The sequence below is a fragment of the Pipra filicauda genome, unplaced genomic scaffold, assembly GCF_003945595.2.
Source record: "Pipra filicauda isolate LSUMZ 115617 unplaced genomic scaffold, ASM394559v2 scaffold29_size4552773_pilon, whole genome shotgun sequence".
NCBI lineage: Eukaryota > Metazoa > Chordata > Aves > Passeriformes > Pipridae > Pipra > Pipra filicauda.
Window position 1 is genome coordinate 622,832 of NW_024104420.1, and position 12,137 is coordinate 634,968.

General features: G+C 39.3%; 1 protein-coding gene across 1 annotated transcript in view; it reads right to left on the reverse strand.

Moving 5' to 3' along the window:
* Positions 1-12,137, reverse strand: part of DTWD2 (DTW domain containing 2) — a 77,876-nt gene that overhangs the window by 46,243 nt on the left and 19,496 nt on the right. The window contains exon 2 of the mRNA XM_027729631.2: positions 5,912-6,002. Within this exon, the coding sequence (XP_027585432.1) occupies positions 5,912-6,002 (91 nt within the window). The remainder of the gene's footprint in view (positions 1-5,911; positions 6,003-12,137) is intronic.

Here is a 12,137-nt window from a genome sequence, read left to right on the forward strand (position 1 = left end):
GCTCTCATTTTCTATCAAATTCTCTTGACTACAGTTACAGAAAAGAACCTTACCACATAACAGGAAAAAACAATCTACAAGAAAAATACCCAATCTTGGTGCTACAAATTGTATTGTTTTGATGACAGCATTTAGATTTTAACTCTAGGCTAACAGTATCAAAAACAGTAACAAAACTTCTCAGACAAATAAAGAATAGGCAACAAAACAGCCTTAGCATTAATAATGTCTCTATACCAGAAAATGAGGGGAGAGCTCGATTTCCACAAACAGATGCTAAAATTAAAAGCACTGGGTGCATCAGACCAGACACTGTGAAATGCAAACATCTCCACTCCGCTGTCACTTCATTTCACAGTAACCAGGACAATGACACCTATGCTGCCATGAATCTTCCAACTTATGCCATTCAGGCTGTATTGATCAGGCATCTGCCTACATCTTTGTGACACAGAGAGGAAGGTGACCACCACGCTCGAGTGGGGAGCAGGGGCTCTTCAGATCTCAGAGCATTAAAGAGAGCTACATGGAAGCAGGATTTCAGAAAGTGGAGGAGGGGTGAAGTAATAACAGCTGAAACAAACTATCTACTCGTCAAACAGAGGAATTTATTTCTGTTCTTTATTTAACACAGCTGGGAACAAACTTTTTGTCTAGACAAGAACTTAATGCAAACTGAGCTTCATTTGTGGGATGTCAATTTTTGTTTTCCCATCAAGGAAATGGAAGCAACAGAAAGCCAACACTAAAACACTGAATGAAAGTTTCAGTTACTTTATTTATCGTAAGATGAACAGGTTAATAGCTGAATCTAGCAGGGGGCAAGCACTAGATGTCAGGTGAGGATTATGAAAGCCCTAAACCCAGTAAAAGAAAGAGTTCTTACAACACAATGCACATCTTACAATCTGAATGTCTCATGATTCAGACCATGAAAATCCAAACATCAATCCCTAAACTATGGGATTCATTAACGAAACCCCAAGGGGGCTTTTGGTCTGCCTTTTGATTTAAGAGCCTTACCTCAAAAACACAATATTTGTGAACATGTGAACATGAGGCTCTGATTAACTCACTCTAGGCAGATGTTACTTTCACAAGCATCAATGTGCAGCCATCTGCACTCTCACATTGTCTTGCTACCAAACTCCTGTTAAAATAGTTTTGTGAAAACTTTTATTACTGTTGCCTAAAACCTCTATTCGTTTTGCTTTTTCTGATCCTTATCTACTGATCCTCTATAAATAAAACATCGTGGAGTTGAAGGACTAAGTTGTTCTGCTACATCCACCACTATTTCTCATGGCAGCAGCAGCGTAATGTCTCCCAGGGACAGATGAAGATCAAAGTACCTTGGGAGTGAAGTGCCAGCAAAGGGAGGGAGAAGTATTCTTTAAACTGACATCAATTTCTTCTACCTCAAAACAGCAGAATCAGCCATCAACAGTGTCATAGTATTACTTGCTTTTATTTCATCATAATTAAATAACATTCCAATTCACTAGTCAGAAGTCTCCCTTCTCCATAAGAATGTAACAAGTGGCAATAAAGGACCTGGAAGAAAATCAATTATTTGCCTCTGATAAGCAAAACCAAAAGAGCTGTCAGCAGTCAGGAGAAAGTTATTCAACTATTCTGTCCAATGTCACATCATTGCTTCAGAATTACCTTTCATTCAAATAAATACATTCTTTTACCAAAATAGAAAACTGAGTTTTCCAATCTAAAAACAATATGTGCTTATAGGAAGATAAAACATGAAATGTAAAGCTCAAAGGAATTGAGAACAGAAGCTTAAGAACAGTTAAGTCAAACTAACACTAAAAAAGGTTTCATTTGTTTATAACGTTCTTCATTAAAGAATTTGTATTTAACTAGACTATAGATAACTTATTTGTTATCCTACCAACAATTTTCCATTTACTAGTTTGAAAGTGAGCAGTTACTCTCTTTGTTCTTCTCAGTGTTCTAGCAGTTATTTGCAACTCTTGGCTTATTAATTATTTGACTATTAAAGTATATGAACAGAAACAGGACTGGGGGACTTATGTGGTGGGCTGACCTTGGTTGGCCTCCAGCCAAGGTGCCCACCAGCCACGCAATTACTCCCCCTTCTCAGCAGGACAGAGGGGAAAAAATAAGATGAAAATGAACTCTTGGGTCAAAAAGGCCAGGGGTGGAAGCAAAAGACAATAAAAATATTTTATTCTTATTTCCCATCAGCAGGTCAAGTCCAGCCACTTCCTCAGAAGCAGAACCTCAACAGGTGTAGCAGTTCCTACAGAAGACAAATGCCTTAATCACAGATGCCATTCCCCACCCACCCACCCCCAGCTTTTACTGTGTCATGAGGTATGGAACATCCCTCTGGTCAGCTTGGGTCAGCTGTTCTGGCCATGTCCCCTCACAGTCTCTTGTCCACCCCCAGGCTACTGGCCTTTGTGGGCATTTTGGAGGGACAGCCCCGATGCTGCGTGAGCACTGCTCAGCACTAGTCAAACTCTAGTGGCATGCTACTGTGGTGACTGCAACATGGAAACTTAATTCCATTCCAGTTGGACTCAAAACAACTTACTTTTGTTGTTCTTTTTCTTTTCTGGGGATTTGTGGTAATTTTGGTTACCATAGCATTATCCATCGACAATGAATAGGACAGTTCAAACTAATAAATATATTTATTAAAGCCAGGAGATATATATTTCTTCCATTTTTTTTTTCTGAATTGCTAGGACAAGCAGCAAGAATTTCCCCCTTACATTTGAGTCCTGCTGTTCAATAAGGAATACTATACAGCAGAAGTACTATAACGAGCAAGTCAAAGCTAATTCCTGGCATTAGATCAATACATAGAATCATTAAATTTTCTTCTCAGATGCTTAACACCGAAAATTCTTACTCTTACAGAAAGAAAGAAGGCAGGGAATGAAAACAACTTAAACAGACACCCTCTGCTATGCTTTAGGGGTTCTGTCCCAACTTATACTTATCATCCAGCTTTTGAAAAGCACATAATGGCCTACATTGTACTGGCAGTCACATTAAGAATGATCAAAGGTAAAAGTAAGACAAAAGTGTACAGGGGTTTATACTCTTAGCTGTGTCACTGATCAGTCCTACGGATCATAAGAGTAGGCATGAAACAGGAAAAATGACAGTTGTTTTTTTTTTTTTACTTCTACATATATATATATATTTACATATAAATTTATCTATATGCAAAGAAGAAAAATAAATTACTAGGCATATAAATCTTTCACTTTTGCACTAGTCCTGATGCTGGGTTTCTTTATATTTAGTTTTTAAATTACTCTCACAATGAATAATGGTACAATAACAGTACCATCTGAAAACAAGTATTTGCCCCTTGATACGGAATGCTGAATTCCAGATTCCTTCACAAATAAAAATCTAATTAATTCATGTACCTATTATGCAAATAATTCCTCACTTGTGATCCACTGTTCTACAGTTCCTCTCTCTTTCACATGCACAGGTCTTTCTGGCAGCACGGTCTCTGGAAAGTATGAATGTGGAGACTTAGTCACATTAATCAGGCACCAGGAATGTTGCTCCTGACTTTCTACATTACTATCTTGCCTGAATACAAGTCTCAATAGCATCATTTAACCATAGTTGAAGGCTTACTTCACCGCACTGCAGACTTCCAAAGACAATAAATAATGAAGCACATGAAGGATGACAGTTGGGGCTGACATGCAGTAAGGGAAAAACATTCACTATCTGGTTAATTCAATGAGATATTTTTGAAACTGAGTGTACCTGTAATGAAATGGCAGACTGAAGGATCAGATGCAGTTCAGAATGCTTATCTGCATTCAAGATCGATTCTGTTTTGAGTATGAGCAACCACAAGCAAATGGAACTTACCTCTTGTCAGGTACGCCCCTGCTGTTATGGAATCAAAAGCATCACCTGTGAACACTTTCAAAGACCACTGTAAGATGTTCTTAGCTTCCCACCATTTGTTTGGATTTATCTCTGATAAGCCAAGTGCCCTCATATAGCCAGATAGTGGTCTTCCAATACTGTGTGAATTATTATTATGCAATATATACTAACAGAAAACTTGCATCCCACTGTAACAGACAACTGTTGTGATTGCTGATTAATAAAATTGTAGACAGTCACTCAGACTGTCACAGGTATGGTGTATGAAATCTAAAAAAAACCTGCCAACTTTTTCTAATACCTTCCACTATGAATAGGAAATTCAACACAATTCAAATGCCAGTTCAAAGTCTCTGACGCATTTTTAAACCCTTATTTCCCTTCAAGTTACTTTAGCATATATAGAAGTACTTCTGAAATAAGAAGTAACACAGAAGAGTATTCCTATTATAATTATGTGAATTAAAAATTACAGTTTTCCCATTTAGGGCCCAAATATGTCATGGCCTCTGTTTTGTTTCCCTGTGAGAGAATACTTTTTTTAAACTTGCTTTTTTGCATTCTGTTTAAGTTCCTTCAGGCAAAGACTCTTTGCATATTGGCCGAGCTACTGTAAAATGTCAAGCTGGACCACAAGAGAACAGCTTTCTGAACTTCACAGTCTTATCTGTAGACCCACCATCTACCCAAATAACTGCAGTAGCTGCAGTTCAATTTCCAAAACCCTTATGATACACAGACCAGAAAAACATTAATATATATTCTCCTATTGGTAAACCAAAACTTACTGTTCTGAGGCTAAATAGTTTTCCATTGGCTAAAATAGCTAAGGTCATCACTACAATGAATTGCTTAATTCATATTTTTAACAGAACACTAACATCAATAAAAGACCACTGCCATAATCAAACACATTCATCCCTGTATCAACTCCAAACACTTCTGTGAGACACTGTGTTCGTAGAATCCTAGAATATGCTGAATTGGAAGGGACCCATCAGGATCATTGAATCCAACTCCTGGCCCTGTGCAGGACACCCCAAGAATCACACCATGTGCCTTTATGTTATTTAATGTTATTTAACAATTATTTTATTTAATGTTAATTAATGTTACTAATTTTTACAATTTGTACCAAGGTAAGCAGATTTCAGATTCGAGTAGGACTATTCAGATAAGATGAGATGTCTTGCATGCATGGTATTGCAGAAATAAGATGTGATTTCAGAAGATAAAATAATTCAGAAGAACTGAACAAAAAATACCGTAACTCAGCTGAACTGGCATTCAATCATCAAATTTAAAAGGAAAAATCATGATATGACAGTTCTGGTTTTGGCTGGGATAGAATCCATGTTTTTCCACTAGCTTGTACAGTGCTGTTTTGGATTCATGATGAGAATAATGTTGATAGCAACAACCAAAACACCAGTGTGCTAAGTAGTGTTTACCCTAAGACAAAGAATTCTCAGTGTCTCACACCCTGTCAGTGAGGAGGTGCACAAGAAATCCTGAGAGAGCATGTCCAGGTCAGATGACTTAAACTGGCCAAAAGGATATTCCATACCAAAGAATGTCATGCCCAGTATATAAACTGGGGATGGCCAGGAGCCACCAATTACTGCTAAGGGATGGGATGGGCATTGATCAGTGTGTGGTAAGCATTGTATTGTGCATCACTTGTCTTTCTTGGGTTTTATCTCTCTCTCTCTCTTCTTTTTATTGCAATTATTATTGCTATTATTATCATTAGAATTATTAGTACTATTATATTTTACTTTGTTTCAATTATTAAACTGTTCTTATCTAAACCCACAAGTTTTTACCCCCTTTTCACTGATTCTCCTCCCCATCCTATCTGGCACAGGGGAAAGTAAACTTAGATGATGGCTGGGGTTGAAGCATGACAATGATGGTAACAGCATAGCTGTTTCCTCTTGCCTACCATTTGCTGCATTAAGATTCTAGATGAACTCTCAACAGTTAGCACAGCCTTACTCACCTCTGCTGGATGCTGGATTATATACAAGCAGGTGGAGACCTTTAGCGGATGTACGGGCAGGAATGGACACAAACACACCTTCTGAGGACGGCTACATGGCAAAAGAAAGCAAAAGAACAACAAAAGCAATCAGCAATTTGTGAAAGATGATGTAAATACACTGCACAAATACACACTGCATCCCAGAAGGCACAATGAGAACTTCTTCTTACAACACTGTACTAAACCTGATTTTTTTTTCATGGCTAGGCTTCGCGAACGAAGATTTGGGAAAGGCTTTATCCACATTTGTTACAGGCACACTGGTGGCTAATAAGGCAAATACGAGACAGACATGTCCGATTGCAAAAGGTACAGCAGAAAGACTCCTTAGGTGGTAAATTCTGCAAGACACGATTCTTTCTGCGCTGTCTTTTCTCCTCGAGAGTGATCCTGCGTGCTTTCTCAAAGGAAGTAGCAGCGTTATAGATGGTGTGTCTCCAGACCTCTTGATTGGAGGCCAGAGTAGACCAGTTATGGTGATCAATATGGCCGAGGCTGAGATGTTGTTTCAGGGAGTCCTTGTGTCTTCTCTTCGGGGCTCCTCTCTTGTGGCAGCCGGTGGCAAGTTCACCATAAAGCAGGATCTTAGGGAGGTGGTGGTCCTTCAACCTGGAGACGTGTCCTGCCCAGCACAGCTGTGTTCTCAATACTTTTGACTGCTGCTTGTTCTAGAACAGATGTATTGGTCACATAATCTGACCAGTGGATGTCTAAGATTGTATGGAGACAGCGTTGATGGAAGCATTCTAAGAGACGCAGGTGGTGGCAATAGATGAACCAAGATTTGGAACCATATAAAAGAGTAGACAGCACTATGGCTCTGTAAACACTGATTTTTGTACTTTTCTTCAAGTGTTCGTTACGCCAAACTCTTTTATGCAGTTTTCCGAAAGCACTATACGCCTTTGCTAATCTGTTGTCTATCTCCCCATCAATCTTACCATCCAAGGAGATGAGGCTGCCTAGGTAATTAAACTGCTGGACTGATTTGAGCTCTGATTGGCCAATGGTGATATGGGGATGATGGAAGACTTCCTGAGGTGCAGGCTGATAGAGAACTTCTGTCTTCTTCAAGCTGACTTCCAGCCCAAAGAGCTCAGCAGTGTCTGCAAAGCAGGATGTTAAACGCTGCAGAGCTGCTTCTGTGTGGGCAACAAGGGCGGCATCATCAGCGTAAAGCAGCTCCCGGACAAGATGGTTTAAGGTCTTAGTGTGGGCCTTCAGTCGCCTTAGGTTGAAAAGGCTTCCATCGGTACGGTATCGAATGTAGATACCGTCCTGATCATCGAGGCCTGCCGTGGCCCTTTGGAGCATCATGCTGAAAAAGACTGTGAATAGAGTTGATGAAAGAACGCAATCTTGTTTCACACCATTGGTAATTAGAAAGGGCTCAGAAAGTGCATCACCATATCTGACTTGGCCGCACTGATCCTCATGGAGATGATCATTTTAAGGAACTTGGGGGGACATCCTAAACGTTCCAAAATCTGCCACAGACCTTTTGTGCTCACAGTATCAAAAGCCTTGGTGAGGTCAACAAAGGTTACATAGAGACCTTTGTTCTGTTCCCTACACTTCTCTTGCAGTTGTCTGAGAACAAATACCATGTCTGTGGTACTCCTGTTGGCTCTGAAACCACATTGGCTTTCAGGTAGAATTCCTTCTGCTATAGCAGGTATTAATCTGTTCAAAAGTATTCTTGCCAGGATTTTGCCAGCAATGGAGAGCAGAGTAACACCACGGTAGTTTGAACAGTCTGATTTATCTCCCTTCTTCTTATACAAAGTGATGATGACTGCATCACGAAGGTCTGATGGTAGTTCGCCGAGTTCCCAACAGCACACCACAAACTCGTGAAATTTAGCATGGAGTGCTTGGGCCCCATGCTTCCAGATTTCAGATGGAATTCCATCAACCCCAGCTGCCTTGCCAATTTTCACCTGCTGTATGGCCTTAAGAGTTTCTCCCAAAGTGGGGGCAATATCCAAATCATTCTTCACTGTTGTTGTGAGATGGACTGAATTGTTCAGTCTTGAACTACTCGACTAGTACTGAAAAGAGTCTGAAGGTGTTCAGACCATCAATTCAGAATGGAGGTTTTATCTGCCAGAAGTTTTTGACCATCAGCACTGAGTAGAGGGCTTTGTACCTGGTATGCAGGCCCGTATGCTATTTTCAAGGCCTCACGGAATCCTCTGTGATCACCTGTATCTGTGCATAACTGAGTTTTCTCAGCTAGATTGATCCACCACTTGTTCTGGATGTCACAGAGCTTCTGTTGGAGCTTGCTGCATGCAAGACAAAAGGCTGCTTTTCTTACGTGACAGGAAGGCAGTGCAAGGTGTGCTTGGTGAGTGGTTCTCTTCTTCTTCAACAATTCCTGGATCTCTTGATTGTTTTCATCAAACCAGTCCTTGTTCTTCTTGAAGGAGAACCCTAAGGTTTCCTCAGAGGACTGCAGGATGCTGTTTTTAATGCAGTGCCAAATTGTTTCAGGAGAGGAATCTGCAGAATCTATGGAATGGTTTTCGAGCCTAGTTTGAAGGTTTGCCTGGAATCTGTCTCTCACCGTGGCTGATTGGAGATTGTTAACTTGGAGTCTCCTCCTTGGGATACTGCCCTTTTTTGGTTTGAACTTAAGGTTGAAGTTAAGTTTGAAGCGCACAAGTCAGTGGTCTGTTTGGCATTCTGCACTGGGCATCACGTGGGTATGGTGGACATCGCGGACATCCCTTCATTGCACCAAGACATAATCAATGAGGTGCCAATGCTTAGATTTAGGATGCATCCAGGTTGTCTTCAGACTATTTTTCTCTTGAAAGATAGTCTTAGTGATGATGAGCTGCTGCTCCGCACAGAATTCTAGCAGAAGGCCATTCTGCAACGACCATTATCGTTGCAGTTTCCAACACCATGCTTGCCTAATACTCCTTTCCAGGCTTCAAAGTTATTACCTACTCTGGCATTGAAATCACGAAGGATTATGATCTTATCACCTGCAGGAACCTTTTGGATAAGGCAGCGCAGGTCTGTGTAAAATTTATCTTTTTTGGCAGGGTCAGCTTGGAGAGTTGGGGCATATATACTAAAGAGGACAGCACATTGCTTGTTGTGAAGTGGAAGACATGGGGAGATAATGTGATCAGAATGGCCTGTTGGCAGATTCTTGAGTTTAGAAACAATAGTTTTTGATCATGAAGCCTACTCCCGAGAGGTGCCTTTCGGTTCTAGGTTTACCTGACCATAAACCTGATGTAATTTTGTTTGAAATTCCCTCCATTTCTAAAATTAAAGAAGCAAGGCTTTCATTCAAACATTTGAGAACAGTGCACAAACCCTCCCTGTGGGCTGGTTAGAGTTAAAGCACTCTAAAAATCCTTTTGTCATATTCAAGATGAGCAGCTTACTAGTATCTATAACCCTATCAGAGAATTCTGTTACTGCTTTCCTAACAAGTTAGTTTCAACAATTTGATATACTATTATAATAGAACAATGTCTATAATTTACATATTTATAAGATTGATTAAAATAAAACATTTCAGAAGTATCCAAACATGAAACCCCAGACATGCTGTATTTAAGTTTTTTGTAATTCCATTTATGTTGAAATACGTAGCAGAAATATGTTTTCAGTAGGAAAACAGAGAATTCCTTATTAGGAACTTCTAATCTAAGTTTGAAAAAAAAAAATCTATAATTCTTCAGTATACTGCATGAAGCTGTTGGAATGGCTAACTAAAGAATTGTGTCTGAAGAAATTAACTTAAATGTTGCTTGATATGAAACTGATATGCTGAATGATCAAGAATAAACAGAAGCAAAGAACAAAGTTTGAAGTTATAGACTAATTGAAGTTGTTACTCCAGAAAACCACACATACGTGCACGTGCACGCACAGATATCACTCTGGCTACTTGCATATGTTATTCAAGAGCTCAGAGAAATTAAGGACTTCCTTAACAGCAAAGCTATTGCCTGTTTTCACCAACTAAAATCATACCAACCCTGCAAACAAAGCTCTTTGAGCTTAACAAATACAAAGTCAGTATTTTCAGCACAATGATAGGGGCTTGGAGCACTCTTTCACCTGCATCCTCCTCGTAGTCTTCATTGGCAACAGTTCACGTGTTGCTCACATATCAGAGACACTAAGGAATCAATCACTGCAGCAGATACGATTCACAGAAGTGAATTCTGAAGACAGGCTCAGATTAAATTCATGACAAGCCTGTCACTGAATGTGCTCGTCCACAAGAGCACAAACTCACACAAGATGTACTAAGTATTGTTACAGTAGTCCAAGCCAATACAACTGTTTCCTAATCAAACAGTAAGGTAGTAACAACAGGTAAGCTCCTCCTTATCAGCTGACAGGTTGTGTTAATTGAAACTCCCTATTTCTAGCTGCAGCTACTGTGGCTGAGAGACTATTCCCTTCTCCACAGGGAAAATATTTTAAATATTTTAATAACTTTTAAAATATTTTAAATTATTAAATAAAAATAAATTATTAAATAAAAATTAAATATGTTAAAATATTTAGACTAGAAGGCCCACAGGCAAGCAATCAGTCTAATAACAAATTGGAAATTACTCTGATACACTCTTCTGGTATACTGTTCCAGTCGCCCATGTTTGTCTTTTGTTCACACTTCTGGTGCTGGCAATTTTCTGTTGCTAATTCTGCATAAATTTGGCACATTCTCTTATATAAGGCCAGGCTGTGGGCCTAGAACTAAGTACTCAACAATTTTACTATTCAGTGCGCTACTCTTGGGACCTTCATCATGAATGAACTGAAACCAACCTCACTTTCAGGTCTAGTGGGTTGTTCTCCAGTGCTGTACCATTGCTTTTTCCCAAAATTTTCTCATGTGTAAGCAATTTAAACAGAAATTTCTGAAAACGGTTTTGTTAAGAACTGGAAGCAGCAAGTACTGCAGAGGCTGTTTGTTGCCTGTGCCCTGATTGTTAGGTAGAAGTTCATCCTCTTTTTGATCATCAGAAACTCAATTTTTTACCAACTGTGATTCCTTGGTTTCTCCCCAATAGTTGGTTTCACTAACAAAAGAAGTTTTTAAAGTTCTTCCCATTATGTCATTTTCTGCTGAGGAGATATTAGGACATGACAAAGCTGTTCCAGTAAGCTGTTCCAACAGTAAGCTGGTGACTTCAATCCAATGAGTTGCATTGCTCATTAGCTCTTATAAGCAGACAAAGAGAGCTTCCGGTGATTTCTGACCTCAAGGTGTTTAATTACAACAAATTTCACTAAACAGAACTTATGTTCAAGTCTCCCTTTAACATACACTTTTTGTATTTTCCACAACAGTTTGGATTTTTCACAGGTAGTTTTTTAAGCTTTCTTAACCTCACCAAAAAAACAAAACAAAACAAAACAAAAAACACATACACACAACAAAAACCACCAAACATAAACAAAAAGAAGGAAATTACCTGGAAAGCAAACAAATAGTTGCAGAATAAACTCTGCCTATATTCTAAGGAGCAGAGCACAGACTATGACAAATAAAATACTTTCCAATATAATTTAATTACTTACGTATGCATATATATCACTTAACTTTAAGCACCCTATTAGATTCCTAATTATGTTGAATACCTAGGTTTACAACCCCATCCTGGGGCACCAGACTTATTTATTTCTGTGATTTTACTTCGGAACGTAATGGTTATTGTGCCGAGACAAAAACATTATTCCTACGTGAAACTGACGTTACCAGCCTACATCTGCCAGACAGGAAGCACTGCAGAACAAAAGGAGTTCTGTTCCACCACCACAAAAGCCGCCTTTGCTCTGAGAAAGGCCACCTAGGCAGAAAAGGCTATTTGTCTTTTTCTTTTGTTTAAAGATTCTGTTACATTTTTGCCCTACATACAGAGCTGGTGTTACAGAAGAGCAGGGAAAGCACCAGGAACCTATTCCGCGCTGAACATCAGTTTTCTCCCATTTCTGGAAATCAAAGTAGCAATCAGCTCTAGGCAGGAACAGTAGCATTCAGAACATTAAAGAAAAGGTGTGTAGGGGAGATTAGGATTTGAAGGAGTATAATTTTTATAGTATTATTCACCTGTATGCGATTTCAGTACAGTTCAAAGCTACTCAGTTCGTTCTTAATTGTTTTTAAATACAGCATTTCTAGTTTAAAAACTTACAACAA